This window comes from Diabrotica virgifera, chromosome 7 (genome assembly GCF_917563875.1).
Source record: "Diabrotica virgifera virgifera chromosome 7, PGI_DIABVI_V3a".
NCBI lineage: Eukaryota > Metazoa > Arthropoda > Insecta > Coleoptera > Chrysomelidae > Diabrotica > Diabrotica virgifera.
In genome coordinates, this window is record NC_065449.1 from 230,110,517 (window position 1) to 230,127,590 (window position 17,074).

Genomic DNA, 17,074 nt, shown 5'->3' on the forward strand with positions numbered 1-17,074 from the left:
ATGAGAAGACAAACATGTCCATCTGTAACACTAAATGAAACTCAACTCCCACAAACCGATACTGTCAAGTACCTAGGAATCCATCTTGATAGGAGATTAACTTGGCAAAAACACATTTTTACAAAAAGAAAACAACTAGGAATAAAATTTCGAGAAATGTACTGGATCATCGGTCGTAAATCTCAACTATCACTTGAAAACAAACTGCTGATATATAAAACTATATTAAAACCAGTGTGGACCTATGGTATCCAACTTTGGGGGACAGCCAGTCAAACTAACCTAGAAATATTGGAGAGATTCCAGAACAAAGTCCTTAGAACAATGCTGAATGCCCCTTGGTACGTGCCAAACTATGTGATAGAGCAAGACCTCAATGTGCCATCCATAAAAACAGTAATAACGGAATATTACAAAAAATATTCCAAGAGACTAGAATCTCATCCAAATGAGTTAGCCAGCAACCTTACTGATGACCACAATGATGTACGACGCCTGAAGAGATTCAAAGTAGTGGATCTAGCAAGAAGATTCGAATAATCTGTGATAACTAAACTTATTTTAATTTGTTTTAATTTAATTTATGTAAAGAGGGTGATCACTGGATCTCCCTCTACAGGTCAAAATTTTCAATTTTTGTCAAATAATTTACCTATTGTTCTCAGATGAGGACAGATTGTAAATATTACAACATTAAATAAAAAAAAAAAAAAAAAAAAATTTACGGGCAAGCCCAATTCTACAAAAATGCATAGTGTACAGAAAAAAAACAATAACATAATATAATATAAAAAACAGACATACAGAAATATAAATATAATATTAGAAGTAAATATGTACTATGAAATAATATCATAAAACCAAGTTAACAAATTACAAAACCAAGTTAACAAATTACAGACGCTTCACTCAAATATTGATCCCATCTAAATTTCTTTTAAAACGACTGATGGAGTTGTCGAACAGTTGTAAATTGCAAAGGGAGTTTGCTAAATTCAAGACTCTGGGTACGAATGAAAAAAGTGAATAATTAAACCTGTGGAATGGTACATAAAATGTTCGCACTTGTCTAGTGGTGCGAGGTGGTACAAACAGTGCGATCTTATTAAGTAGTTGAGAACAACTGCATATACCATTTAAGATCTTGAATAATAGCAAAAGGTCCCTTTGTTTTCTCCTGCTTGCAAGAGAAGGGACCTGCAGTTGATGCTGCCATACAGCGTAATCTTGATAGGTATGAAGCTTAAAAGCAATGTAACGGAAGAAACTATTTTGGACTTGTTCAAGTTTCCTAATGTAGACCAAGTAGTGTGGGGACCACACTGAAGAGCAATACTCAAGGTGAGACCTGACCAAAGAGAAGTAAAGAACTCTAATACTGGATATGTTTGTAAAATCACGAGTTGTTCTTTTTACAAAACCCAGCATTTTCATAGATGTTTGAATGACATTGATGATGTGAGAATTGAAACAAAGAGAGTTTTCCAGTGTAATCCCCAAGTCCTTGATTCTATTAACAGTGTTGAGCAATTGGCCATCAATGTAATAGTTTGATAATATTGGGTGGTGAGTACGGTTAAAGTTAATTACATGACATTTGATTGAATTAAGGTTCATACCGTTAAGTGAACACCATGCAGAGAGGTTATTCAGTTCTGATTGCAATATGGCAGCATCATAATGATTTTTTATAACTTTAAAGCACTTCAAGTCATCAGCAAATAGCAAGGCGTTACAATCGTGAAAACAGTTGGTAATATCATTAATAAATATATTAAAGAGTAATGGACCCAAATGGGACCCCTGTGGTACACCTGACTTAACTGGAAAGGTTTGTGAGTAAAAGTGGTTTACTCGAACTTGTTGAAATCTTTCGGTTAAATAACTCTGTAACCACTGCAACAAAGGTCCACTTATGCCGTAGGAGCTAAGCTTTTGAATCAGGAGTTCATGATTTACTCTGTCAAAGGCCTTGGAAAAGTCAGTATAAATTGAATCAACTTGAAGTCCCTCCTCCAAGGCTTCAGACAGAAAATCAACATAGGTCAAAAAACTCAGTTCAGCAGACTTACCTGTAGTAAAACCAAATTGCTGAGAGTTTAGGATCCCGGAGCTATCGAAGGTGAGGAAATCAGTTATAATACTCTCAAACACCTTTGGTATAACACTAAGAATAGATATAGGGCGGTAATTACTAATATTAGATTTATTACCAGATTTATATATTGGTGTGACATAAGAAAGTTTCCAAAAGTCTGGAAACTGACCTACATCCAAAGATTTATTAAATATATGAAACAAAGGTCGCGATAGTACAAAACTGAATTCCTTAAGAAAATTAGGTGGTATACCATCAGGCCCAGGACCCTTGTTGACACTTAATGATGAAAGCTTTTCGTAAATTTTGGAAATCTGGATACGATATGATGAGATATTGAGTTGAGACTGAATATGGTCAACATTGCAATTTAAAGTAATATCACTATAAACTGATGAAAAGTGATCTACAAATAAGTTGGCAATATCATTGCCACATGAAGCTACAGAGTCATTCAGGGTCATTGAGTCAGGTATACAATTGTTTTCACGCTTGCTACCTACAAATTTCCAAAAATGCCTTGCGTTATTTTGTATAGAAAATTCGGTGAAACGTATGTAATTGTCATAACAGCATTTAGATAGATTTTTACAATTTGTTCTCAGATGACAAAAATCAGCATAGCTTTCAGGAGTCTTTAAGGTTTTATAAATTTTATGAGCTTTTATTTTATCCTTTAACAATTGCTTAAGCTCAGAAGAATACCAACAAGGAAATTTCTTAGTACTAAAATATTTAACTGGAGTGAAATGTTCAATGAGAGAATAAATAATGTCATAAAACATAGCGATCATGTCGGAAAGATCTCTACCACGAAACAGGTTATCCCATTCTATATATTCTAGACATTGGTGAATTGCTGGAAAGTTTGCATTACGGAAATCATAATAATATTCGTTACCAGAAATTGACCTATCAAAAACATTAAGCTGCAATGATGTTAACAGAGGAGGATGATGAGAGTCAGGTGAAACCAGAGCATCGTCAGCTTCAGAAATGACAAGCTCTTCTGGGGCCAGGATAAGATCCAGAATAACACCCCTGCTATTAAATATAAAGTTACATTGAAAAAGATTATGATAAGCACACATATTTGAAACAACCTCAATGGCATCAACTACAGCTAGAGGTGATGAAGTTTGTGAGGTTGCAGAAGAGCAATAATCTTCAACTCTCCACCTAGCTGAGGGGAGATTATAGTCACCAAATAAGTGAAATTTCAGGGATGAAAACTGTTCACTTAGAAGCATCAGTTGGTCAGCATGAACTTGATAGGTGTAGGCTGGAGATTGAGGTGGAATGTATAGAGCTCCCAGAATAAGTTTGCCGTGGAACCGTACAAACAGCTGTTCAATAGAAGGATCAGATTGGATTCGTAATGATGAATATTTCTTTAAAATAGCTATTAATACTCCACCCCCTCTAAGAGATGAACTAGAGGTAGGTGTACGATCCTGTCTATAGATATTGTAATTGACAAGACCAATTTCAGCATCAGCAATGTCACTATTGAGCCAAGTTTCTGTAAGAATGATAATATCATAGGTACAATTTAAAACATTGAGGCTTAATTCAGTAAGTTTTGTTCTGAGACCCCGGACATTTTGGTAATAGACTGTAAACTTGCCCAAGTCAGTAGAGTTTAAAGGTTTTTTTGAATGATTTTAGGTATGTTATTGAAATACTTAATCGTGAGATTAACCTCTCCAGCATTTTGTCTCTCTGAAAGCTCGGACCTAAGACTATCTAAAAGCTTTCTTTGGTTAGGGGTTTGATCTAAAATAAAATATATCTTTTTTTCACGACTAACTGTTTGTTTGTTTTTAATAACATGAAGAGCATCACTTGCTGAAGAAAAAATTACTTTAATGGGACGATGTCCATTCTTGTTCACATTTCCAAAGCGTAAGATTTTGACTTCATTTGTGTTGATGGAGGCATGGGCCTTTGATAAAATAGATTTTACTTGAGAAGCATCTTCAGAAGTGTTACTTAATTCAGGAAGATTAAAAATGAGGATGTTTTTAGATCTTTTTTCCCGTTCATGAAGCTCGTTTACCACATCATCAACAGAAAATGAATTAGCACCTTTTTCAGCCTTAAGTTTTAACATGTCCTGTTTCAAAGCACTAAGTTCATTTTTAAAATTGTCAATTTCCCTAATAAGTTTGGGTACACTTTTAAAAGATAAACGACAATCAGCACAAAAATACATTAAGGTTCTTTTTTGGATAACAACAGCGCGTAGTTCAGAGGCGCATAAACCAGTACAGTGTTCAGACTGGTGCACAGTAACATGGCAGCTATCACATGCGACAAACTTGTCAAGAAGATCATCATTACAACTGGAACATTTCGATGGCATTTTAAAGTTGAATTGGAGATATTAAGTTCACTAATGAAGCAAAATCAAATTAACACCTGGCCTATAATGAGTAAAGGTTCTGCTTGCTTAAATTAAATCCATATACAAGCCAAACTCATTAACTGGCCTATCTTCAAATTACCTTATCAGAACTAGTTTTTTGTAGAATTAAAATTTTTAGTATTTTATTTTTAGCAGTATATTGCAAATTACACAAATACCTCAAAAATAGGACAAAAACGGATACAGCCACTGTATAACTCACAACTTTGTCCACAAAATGATATTATTTTCAAAATAAAAGACTCACTTTAAACTATGAAATTCAAAGAATTTTTAGGAGCAGATGTTTTGTGTCTGTTGTTGACAATTAGTTTTTTGTGACTTTCATTTTGTGCTAAGGTTTCTCCAGTTACTATATGGACAATAAATTATTAATGAAACACCCTGTATAAATAAAAAAAATTGGCCCATATGCCAAGCACACAATTAGTCAAGGGCATAGCGGGCGTATACGCCTGCCGGGGCATATTGGAAGAATTAGGTAGCGGGTGCCAGGGCAGTCAACCTGTTAATGGAAATCTTCAAATATTATTTCTATGCGTATATAATAAAATATATCTAGTGGCTGTAATTCCAGTGGACTCAGCAAAGTGATTCTAAAAAAGAACACACCTACCGCCTAAATATTTCGTGTTAGTATCATGTGAGGTCACAGGCTATGACGCGGATGACGTGCAACAGTTAGTAAATTAGAAAACTGTTAATATGATATGAATTATTTAATGATTGTAATTATTGTCATTGGTATAAGCGTCAATAGACTATTTATTTATTTATTAACTTCTTTTAATTTTCCTAACTAGCCTGTTTATTGGGTTAAATTTGTCTCTGTGGTTTAAGTGGCATGTCAGCTAATAATATATCAATAATATTTTTCCTTAATTTGACATTCGTAGGGGGGAAGTTTTCCTATTTTCCCTCCCAGCAGATCCGCCACTGCTTACATATTTTTAAATAATATAGAGAATGTTTTCTTGAGAGTCATAATGGCTATAAGAAAATAATTTTTTCAAAACTCACCGTTTTACATAATATTGTGTATTGTGTAAAATATAAACAATAATTATTATTTTAACTGCTTTGAATGTTCTTCACTTTTCCACCTTAACATTCCCAATTCCTACAGTAATTACAATCACAGATAAATAATTAATCTGGGGGAATGTGCACGAACGTGCATGTGCTGTGTTTACAATGTTGTAGGTATAAAAAATACAAAATATGAACAATAAACTAATAAATTAATGATTATGATTAATGAACAAGAATGCCGGCAAAAAAACTACAAAACAATGAAACTAGTTTCAAAATGGCGGCTGCGCAGTGCGCGTGCGCTAAATTAAATTAGCGCTCAATAAATTTATTCGAATGAATTCATTCGATGGTTTAGTTTAAATTATTCGATAGTTCCCTGCCTATGTATAGGGGAGACCGGGGATAGCTTTGACACTTTTTAGTTTTTATTTTTTGTTTATTTATCTAAATAGGTTACTTTTGGTTGTTAGGTTCAAGTTAAGAGCAGCCCTTTAGGTTTATTTATTCATAATATGTATAAACTTTTAGGAGTCATATTTTTCAAAAAATACCCGGAAAATAGAGACACTCAATCTGTCCGCTCCTATCTATACCGCTCCAAGCTATCTGCTAAGTGCGTTATTGGAGCATTGTCTAGCGACTCGATCTTCGATACTTTCATCCATGATCGCTGTGTCATCTGCATTATCTGATGTTAATATAGCTTCTCCCCAATTCGAACTCCACATTGCCCTTACAAGGCTTCGTTAAATATTATTTCTGAGTAAACGTTCAACAAAGTTGGGGATAACACACAACCCTGTCGGACACCTCTTTGAATTCAAATTTTGCCTGTTTCCTTGTCGTCTACCAGAATAGAAGCTCTTGATTCCAATATAGATGTTCTAAAAGTCTCAGATATTTATCATCTATTCAAATCATTTCTAGATATCCAAACAGCCTATTATGTTGAACCCTATCAAACGCCTTCTCAAAATCTATAAAGCAGACGTAAATTGGTTTCTGTACTTCCCATGATCGTTGAAGTAATGTTAGCATTGAGAACAAAGCTTCCCTTGTTCCTGATTCTTCCCTGAAACCGAATTGTTTGTTTCCCATTGTTTCTTCACATTTCTGCTTAATTTTATTAAGAATTCTCTTAAGTAGTTTGAGAGAGTGACTCATGAGACTAATTAGTCTAAAGTCTTTACTTGATGATGTATTATTTAGGTATTTTTTAAAGTGAGATAAATGTAAACTCCACCACATCTGTGGCATTATTCCAGTTTCGTAGGTGTGGTTATAAATTTTGGTAGTTCTGAGACATTGTCGTCATCTAGAAATTTGAGACAGTCATGGTATTTGGTGAGGGTCTGGAGATTTCCCATTTTTTGCTTTGTTTGATGGCTTTCTTTACTTTCGCTTTTAAAATACTAGAACCAGTATTCGTATACTTTGTGGTGTTAAGTGGTGGCCTCGTATCCAGGAAGAGCTCTTTCATGTACTTAGTCCATTCTTCCTTTTTTCATTGAAGTTGAGTATTATTGCAAGTTAGGAGTTTCTCATAAAATGATGAGTTAATTTTCTCTAAGTGTAGGTAATTTCTTTAAGTTTATTGTGTATATTAAACTCGTTATGTTTTCTTTGTAGTTGTTCCTTTTCACCACATCTTTGTTTCATCCAAGCCTTTTTTGCTCTTATTTGTCTTTATCGAGTCTCGTTTTTATTTTTCCTGGATCAGGATTGTTTACATCGTATTCAGTACTCCCATCATCGTTTTAAGCAGGATGATTATTTTACATTTCTTGATTTTGGAGTGTCAGATCTTGAGGCTTATATATTGCTTTAGGTACTTTGTTTTATGACATATAAAAATAAATAAAGCCATAATATAAGAATAGAATATTTTATTAAAGTCATGAGTATCAAATATACCCGCAATTTACAAACACATTTTTTTATAGAAGATAATAAATAACAACACATAATAAAAAATATAACAATTTGCGTAAATAAGTACCATATTTCCTTTATAATTCTTATAATGTATAAGCAGAGTTTATTATATAAGTAGCCTGTAGGTTTATATACGGTTTATATACAGAGCGTTTACTTTTTAATTAGATAGACCACATTGAAGGAAGCGCTAGAAAAAGGCAACATTGCTTTACTTTAAGTTCTGAAATTACTAATTTACAATGAGTAGGTAACATAATACGATTGTTAAATTACCGGCAAGTGGTTATCTATAAAGCGGCTTCTCAAATTCCTTACAACATTTATTACCAAACATTTAAAATTGTATGTTAACTGTTAAAGATGTTCAAATATTATCAATAACAGTATGTTATTAAAATCACTTCATCAATTTTTCTCTTTTCTCGATTATTAGTTTTTATTGCATAGTATATAAATTATTGTAATGACTGAATAGATAGTTAGTTCAAAATAATCCTATTAATTTAATAAATGAATATTTAAAGCAATTAACAAGTAAGGATTTTTAAAAGAATATTAAAAAACTAAAGAAATAGTCACCTCTATTTTGAAGATGAAATTGAGACTCTATGACTTGATGCCGTCTACTCTCTTAATGTTTATAAAGACATGTCTATAAATTATAATAATATTACATACCTTATTGAATGTGGGAAGCCGGCAGTGTTGCCATTCTAAGTGCGTATATCTAATTGAAAACTAAACGCAGTGTATTTTAATCAACATTTCTACCGTAAAAAAGATTTGAATCATCTTAAAATCATCTGAAACAATTAAGTGTCCTAGCTAGATGATGCAGTTTACTACGATTTTCCCAAAATAAATAAAGTTTTCGTCATTTAATATCTATTTTAACGGTTTTCTGTGAAAAAGACTGACAACTACCATTTGACGTTTGCTTTATAGACATAGGTCCACACATGCTTCGTTTCCGAGATACGGGATGTTGAATTTTTTCTTACAAACTGGCGATTTATTTATTGCTCTAAAACCTGTCGAGATGTGCAAATGAAATTTGATAGGTTTTAAGAGATAGTTATCGTGCATTTTTTGACAGGCAATTAAGAATTTTATATGCTCCATTGGCGCGTATACGGGTAATAGTTTAATCAACAATATTAATCTAGATACTAAATGATGATTGTTTGAGTATGTCGAACGTTAAAAAATATTATTCTCGTTAAATTAGTTATTATCATAACCATAAAAACAACTAAAATTGTTGTGTCTGGTTAGCCCTAAGTTTTTACATAACCAACCCCTTTTTCATTTCACAATAAATTAACTGAAATGTCTCCAAACGCATTCCGAAATAAGTTTTCTCTCTTGTTTTCTTTTTATCTCACGGTTAATGTCCACTTTGCAACTGAAAATATAAAACTGCGCTAATGTCCACACTGGATGAAATATTTACCAGATTTCACAAGAAATTATCAATAAGCATAATGCGAAACATTGCAACATGATTTATACAAGCCAGTATTATTGCACATCAATTATTGTGCTATATATTAATTAACATTAACTATGTATTGTGAAATATATTGATGATAATATTGATTCAGTTGAGGTTCCATTAAATCAAACCAGTACAAAGACGTAGAATAGAATATTATCTTTAGTTTTACTCTATATATTTGCGATCTAACTATTAAAGGAATTATTACCAGTAAGTCATCATTATTGCACAATATATCGGTGAGAACATTGATCCTTAATATTCCTTTCCCTCCGTGCCTCGGAGAGCACGTTAAGCCGTCGGTCCCCCTGGGCTAGTGTACATCGATACCAGTTACTTCAAACAGGGTTAAAGATGTAAATGGCGCCGGAACAATCCGAAAGGATCTCCCCGGCAAAAATGCCATAAGATATTATGATTATTATTATTCTTTTCCCTATAATTGATTCCTGCTGATGATAGGGCAAATGTCCGTGGTATTTTTGATATGATCGTTAGCGTCTAAAGCACTAAGTAATAAATTAATAATGGAAAGTAGAAAAATAAGCAAACATTCTTTAGTTTATACACAGAATTTAGAGCTTGACGCAATTTTTGTGCTTCATGGATACACTATAACGTTTCAATCGACCGATTGATCGTTACATCTGCCTGTTACTTTGGCTCCATATTATGATATTAACCACTAAATTTCCTTCTTGAGCCACTAGACTAACATCGGTGTAATTGTTTCCGATCTTATATACTTTTTAGTACCCTGGTCATACTACGACTGTCTTACAAAGTGGCGCCCAACCTGGAGCATTTCTGTTGAACATCCTTCCAAAGAATTCCTTGCCTCATTCCCCTCAGGAGCATGATATTGCTTAACAACCATAGTCGTACCACGACTTGAACGTTACAATACCAGACAATAAAAATTTCGGTACGGTATATGAAAGAGAAGAATCTAAGTACTGTGATAATATATCAACATAAATTTAATCACATTTAACCCTTAGTAGGCCAATGTTAACTACCAATTATACTATATTGGCAGCAAATACAGTAACCGCCACCCTACTAGATACATAGGAACATTGAGCTATTACAGTCCTGAACCTTTCACTTGTTGCAATGTTATTTTTATGGCTAGTGACGTTTAGAACGTCAAAAAATGTATAGCAACTGAATATTAACAAACAATAGATCAGCTGTATTTGACGTTTAAAGTTGCCATTTTGTTAAAATTGTAAAAGTTTTAAAGTATTGTAATATTCTTGGTGTTTAAATAGAGTTATTTTAAAGCAGAGTAACAATACTATTCATTAATGTATTTCTTGTATGCAAAAACAATTTTGAATAGTTTCTTGACAGTAACATGACAAGGATGAAAGTCACATCTGAGAACGGATCGGATTAGCCCATAAGCATATCAATTAGGTACCTACCCATGTATCTAGTAGTGTTGCGCTTACTGTATATGAAAAATTCCAATATTTTAAAGTTTAGTGAACAAAAAATAATTGGTTATGGGAATATAAAACAGTTGTATTAATTACACTATTATGTATTAATAAAAAATTTAAACAGTAGCAAATTGAACATCAATAAATTAAAATAAATTTTAAAAGTGTAAATTAATGAATAAATATTGATGAATATGAATATGAATAAAATAAATTTTAAAAGTGATTTTCCGTCACATACTTAAAATGAATTTGTCGAACGGAAAACAGATTGTATAAAGATAATTGAAAAAACGTTTAACACAGTTGCTGTAAGTTTATGCCGATCTAATCTTTACAAATATAACATCCAACATTTATAACTAATCTCATTTTGGGAACTATTATTATAGACCTGGATCCCGCGTACCAAAAAAATGTTGATTAATAGCAAGCTGAAAATTTGTTAATAGCTTAACGGTGTCTAGTCGGACAAACTTTGATGTATGGGAACACTGGAAGTTTTAATTGTGGAACGGGTTAGAAATTTGGAACGTCAGACTACGAAAACGTCCCATTTATTTTGTCGGACAGAACTACCAATTGATTTGTTACGCTTTCATTAAACTCTCATGCAAAAATCAGACCGCTATTTATCACCTGTCATAATTGCTGTCATTTGACATGTTCTACGTGTCGGACTTATTAAAATGCCCGGTTGGTGATAAATACCAGTCTAATTTTTGCATGAGAGTTTAATGAAAGGGTAACATATCAATTGGAAGTTCTGTCTGACAAAATACACAGGACGTTTTCGTAGTCTGAAAACTTCCCCTGTTCAAGTGTTCCCATACATCAAACTTGTCCGACTAGACACCGTTAAGCTATTAACAAATTTTCAGCTTGGTACTAATCAACTTTTTTTTGTACGCGGGTTGCAGGCCTATTATAAAAATGTATTGTTTAAATCTAAATTTACAATATACTTTTTAGATTAGTTGGGGTAACTGTTATTAACATGGTTTTCTAATTATTTGGAACGATTGTAAATATACTGATGGCCAAAAAAATGCAACACTTTGTATAAAGTTATTTATTTGGATCAAAAGTATTTCTTTGTAAGTCTTATCTAAAAATATATATGTGATAAAGTTTTTACTTCGCTATCTTTTCTTTAACTGATTATTTTTTTTCTTTTTGTTTTTCGTGAAAACAAAAAAGATTATTTCTGTGTATTTAATTTTAGTTTATTTGCAATTTTTAGTCATTTGCAATCATGTAATATTACTCGCGTAATATTTACAACATTCATGTTACTTATAATAATTTTATTCAATGTTTCCATGACTATAACTGTAAAGGGTTTTTACCCAAATATTTTCAATTTTGGTGGCTTAGCATGTGAGCATCCTGTTCAGCACTGATGATGATATGTAATTAAACAAAAACGTTCTGCATAATATGTGATGTAGCACTTTTTAGGGAATTTTAATAAAACATATAGCTTTTTATAAAGGATTTTACTTAAATTTTTTGTTTTTGATTTATCCAAAAAAATTGAAATGCCTAAAGGCTGTATAAAACTATGCATTTTCTTGTATCATTTCTAATATCGTTTCTGATATCGTTTCTTGTATACATTTTCTTGTATCATTTATTGTACGTACATTTGTGCCCTGTGTGACACTATGCAAGTTCTTGTATCGAAAACTGTATGAAATTCGGCACGTGATTGGTCGAAACTTTGTTTGTCACCCTGTCACGTTACATTGGTATGGTAGTACTGCGTCTACAGCTGATTTTAAGGATTTTATAAAATTTATAAACTTTTAAAAACAAATATTTTAATGTTATAATAACTAGAATTTTTACGTTGACTGTTGATTATTTGTGTTTTTTATTTTGTTTTGATATTTGTGCTAAAATATCTGCATTATAATTATCTTCAGTTTGATCCAAATTGGAACTATTGTATTTTCCTCTATTAAAAAATTATGCAATATGAAACCCAAAGTTATTATACTTGGTTATACATAGTTTAAACTTTATTAGGAGCTAAATATATGGTTATTAGTAGAACAGTAGTCCATACCAAACGGTATATTAAGTATCAATAAAAGATTTATAAATAATACCTACAAAACACAAATAAATTCATCAAGACATAAATCATATGATCTCATTTTCAGCCGCCATTATGACATTAGAAGTTTTACCAGCAGGTTTTACGTTTTTGCTCTTTGGGCAGAAATTGGCGCAGTTCTTGTACAAGAATCTGTGCCTGACACAAATTCTTGTATCGTTTCTGATATCGTTTCTTGTATCTGTGTATGACACTATACATTTTTTTGACATATCAGAAACGATATTAGAAATGATACAAGAAAATGCATAGTGTCATACAGCCTTAAGTCCGCGGTTTTTGGCAATTTCGTCATTTAAACGACTTCGAAAATGGACGAATTGTAGGCATGAAAGATGCAGGTTTTGGTTTACGGGAAATTTAACAAAAAGTTTAAGCTAATCCATCAACGATGTTAAGAGTTTGGAGGAGGTGATCCAATAACGAGACTTATCGGCGTCATGGAGGGTCTGGACATTCTAGAATATAGCAAAGCCGTGCTTTCAGAAATAGATGGGACAGTGTACATCAAGTAAGAGATGATTTAGTTAAAGCTACAGGAAGGTTAGTCTCAAGAAGAAAATTTAATCAAAGACCACTTGGAATGGGGCCGAGAGCTTACCGTCAGCTTTTGGTGTTACCTTTGACACTGTTAGATTTTCTAACATAAAGCTAATTATCATTTCTACTTATATAAGAATCTTAATCAAATTCGTCGAATCCTTGATTATTTGAAAACGAACATATCTGCCCTTTGTAGCTTCCTAATTAACTAATTCCGAGAAAACACTGCTTCTCGAGGGTGGCTTCCCGTTTAGTCGGCGATACAAGCACCCTTGTTTGCACTATGAAAACACTCGATTTTAAGATACATCCTGTTTCCCAGGGTTTCGGTCGAAATTAAGAACAATTTCTATATCTTTAACTCAACCATGTGTGATTTAAACTGTCTCGCTGTTCAGATTTATGTTTCCTAAAATCAATAAGGAGCTTTGTCCCTGTCGGACAAAATTAAAGCTTCTGTTTCTTTCTGAAACGTAAATTAGACACGCATAGGACTTTGATAAATGAGTTCCCCTTCTTTTTGCTTTTTGAACCCGAAGGAAAAAGGAATCCTTATGCTTCGGTCGGTTTTTAGTCTCCCCCCAGTAACTTGTGAGCCATCCTGATGACTAGACGCTCGTGTTTATAACTCTACTCAGAATTTCTTTCGAATGATGACTTCTCACTTCACGGCTCGCATTTTCTCATTATCATTACTCGGTTTTTCACGCGAATTAATTCTCTCACTCTTTATTAATCACATACTCGGCTCTTAAATCGCGGTTTACTTTACTATCAATTCTAAGTACATAGCAAATGTATGTATGTTGTATGTTTTTTGTTGTAGTAAACCCAATAATAATTATATTGGATAGAACTTGTAAATAATAGTGATTGTATTAAATCAAATAATTATCCCACACGTTTTTGAATCATTTCAACACCGATTTACACCTTGCTTCGACTCGACAAAGAATATCAGAGTTTAATTATTATATCAACCACTATAGAAGCTGGTTCCCCTCTTGTGTGAAGGACAAGAGATATTCACCAGGTCCTTTTACCATTGGTGAAGCGTCGTCCTGCACAGACATCACAGCATAATATTCGGCGCTTAGAATGGTACAGAGCTCGGCAAAACTGGAATGGTCAATGGAATCTTGTCTGCTTCAGTGATTGATCTAGTGTCGTTTGGGTGGCTCTGATGGGCGCATAAGGTTAAGACGTTTTAGAGGTGAGAAACGAAATATAGACTTGGCTGTTAAACAATATACAGCAAAACAACCAAACATGGTATGGGGTGCTATATGTTTGGAAGCAGATCACCTCTAGTTCCTACTAACGGCACTCTGACAGCTCGATGAGATATTGAAGAAAATTTAATCAAAGACCACTTGGAATGGGGCCGAGAGCTTACCATCAGCTTTTGGTGTTACCTTTGACACCATAGCATAAGGGTCGGCGTTTAGAATGGTGCAGAGCTCGGCAAAACTGGAATGGTCAATGGAATCTTGTCTGCTTCAGTGATTGATCTGGTGTCGTTTGGGTGGCTCTGATGGGCGCATAAGGTTAAGACGTTTTAGAGGTGAGAAACGAAATATAGACTTGGCTGTTAAACGACATACAGCAAAACAACCAAACATGGTATGGGGTGCTATATGTTTGGAAGCAGATCACCTCTAGTTCCTACTAACGGCACTCTGACAGCTCGATGAGATATTGGTAAGTACTGCAACCGGTTTTACATTCCAAAGGCGATTTTTCGACAGGATAACGCAAAATCTCATATTGCTCGTGAAATCATGGAGTTCATACAAGAATCTGGTACAGAGACTGGAGTGACCACCCTTCGAACATGTGTGGGATATGATATGGTAGGTCTAAACCTAAATCGACTGCCACGTCAGCCAACAAACTTAGAAGACCTGTGGCAGGCCATATTAAGAATATAGATTAGTATTTCGCAATATGATATAATAGACCGCTTAATTCGACCAATGCCCAATACAGTAACTGACTGTATTGGGACCGTGCAAGTTCGGAAAAGCGACACCTGGTTTCATACGTCTGCATTCGTCTGCAACTTTTTTTGCACTTTTAATTATATTGGCCAATTATATTAGTCCTGGTTGCTGGACAATTGTCAGGCCGTAGCCCAAAAAAAATTATATGAAGAAAAAGTAAGATGAGGTTATGTTATTAAAACGTAAACAATTGTATATAGTAAATAAAATTAGTTATTAAAATGTAGTACCTACTGCAAGCAAAATACAATTAATTAAATTTACCTTTATATAATAATTACATATCATATCAATATTGTGGAGCAACATATAATTTTTCTTCTTCAATTTAGACAGTAGGTATGAAATATACGTCAATTTGACATTTTCAATTGACAATATGAATTATTTAAGAAAGTTGCAATATTTCTCCGCTATTCACGCACGATCGTTTCTCGCATCCCCTCCAAGTACTTGCACACCGCGAATAGAAAATCAAGGAAAAGCCACTCATTGAAAATGACGTTGCAAATTTGTTTATAATGTTATCAAATAATAAGAATATTATAATGTATACTTCCGTACATGAATATTAAAAAAAATTTGTCCTTTTAGGTGGTTGCGTTTTCTTTTGGCCATCAGTACAAAATTTCAACTACAAAACGCTGCATTTACACACAAAAAATCAACATTTGCGTTTGACGCCTAAATTTTTGTAAAAAGGTAAAAAATAGTGATGTTGAAAAAGTAACTATTCCTTACAAAGTACTCGTTACTTACGAATACCTAAAGTAATGATTACTATACAGAGAGGAAAATCGTTACTTTGATTACTCTGATTACTTCATACTTCATGAAGGTCGTTATTATATCGGTATACCTATACAAAATACCTACCTACTGAGAAATACGATTCTCGATATGATTACCGGTACTCAAATACAAAAGTAATCATAGTAATCAAATCATTTTTATCTCTTAAACAGGTTGGTGAAGGTCTTTGTTACATCGGAATACCTATACAAAATACCTACCTACTGAGAAATACGATTCTCGATATGATTGTTGGTACTCAAATAAAAAAGTAACAAAAGTAATCATATTAATCAAATCATTTTTATCCCTTAAACAGATCTGTGAAGGTCGTTGTTATATCGAATACTTATACAAAATATCTACCTACTGAGAAATACGATTCTCGATATGATTACCGGTACTCAAATACAAAAGTAATCATAGTAATCAAAGTAACGAATACTGTAAATGATTACTTTATACAAAATACCTACCTACTGCGAAATACGATTTTCGATATGATTACCGGTACTCAATACAAAAGTAACAAAAGTAATCATAGTAATGAAAGTAACGAATACTATAAATGATTACTTTATACAAAAGTAACGATTTGTAACGAATACTCGAAAGTAACTATAATCAACATCACTAGTAAAAAATGCCGAACCTAAATGTACAATACTTTTAATTCTGGTCCCATCAGAACTATATGATTTGATCTTAAAAATAATATAAAAGCACTATTCAACAGTAACACTCTTGGCTAAATTTCGGGGGCAGTCTACGTTGCATCCTTTAAGTACGGCGATGTGGAAAGAAAGAAGTTGCATTGGAATAACGGTGAGGATTCCTTGGAGGCAGTCCACTGTTTTCGGAATTTCGAGGTATTTTTGGCTGAAGGCCATTGTTTCCTTGTCTCCTTCTTGGCAGATTAAAATTGGTTTACCCTCGCGAGCAGTAACCTGTAAAAAATTGAATTTAGTGAGCAGAAGTCTGGATTTGTGAGAAATTTATACAAGTGTTGCTACGCCACCAGTGGCGGCTCGTGGCTTTAGGGACATGGTCGGCAAGGTTTTGTCTCCTCAGATAGGTATGCCATCTAATTAAAAGGCTTCAATTTCATAGGAGATTTTTGGTTTTTGTTTTTTTTTATTTTTTTGTTGTTTTTTCCTGTAAATTTGGAA

General features: G+C 33.3%; 2 protein-coding genes across 10 annotated transcripts in view; both read right to left on the reverse strand.

Moving 5' to 3' along the window:
• LOC114344168 (zinc finger protein 664-like) overlaps positions 1-5,823 on the reverse strand; it is a 70,796-nt gene extending 64,973 nt beyond the window's left edge. For all 4 annotated transcript variants that reach the window (XM_050655391.1, XM_050655394.1, XM_050655393.1 and 1 more), the window contains exon 1: positions 5,547-5,823. The gene's annotated coding sequence lies outside the window, so the exon portion shown is untranslated. The remainder of the gene's footprint in view (positions 1-5,546) is intronic.
• Positions 5,824-7,432: 1,609 nt separating this feature from the next.
• LOC114344106 (glutamine--fructose-6-phosphate aminotransferase [isomerizing] 2) overlaps positions 7,433-17,074 on the reverse strand; it is a 165,525-nt gene continuing 155,883 nt past the window's right edge. For 5 of the 6 annotated variants that reach the window (XM_050655390.1, XM_050655386.1, XM_050655388.1 and 2 more), the window contains one exon: positions 7,433-16,852. In XM_050655390.1, coding sequence (XP_050511347.1) covers positions 16,631-16,852 — 222 coding nt within the window. In that variant the 3' untranslated portion in view covers positions 7,433-16,630. The remainder of the gene's footprint in view (positions 16,853-17,074) is intronic. The other variant, XR_007699160.1, reaches the window with a different exon arrangement.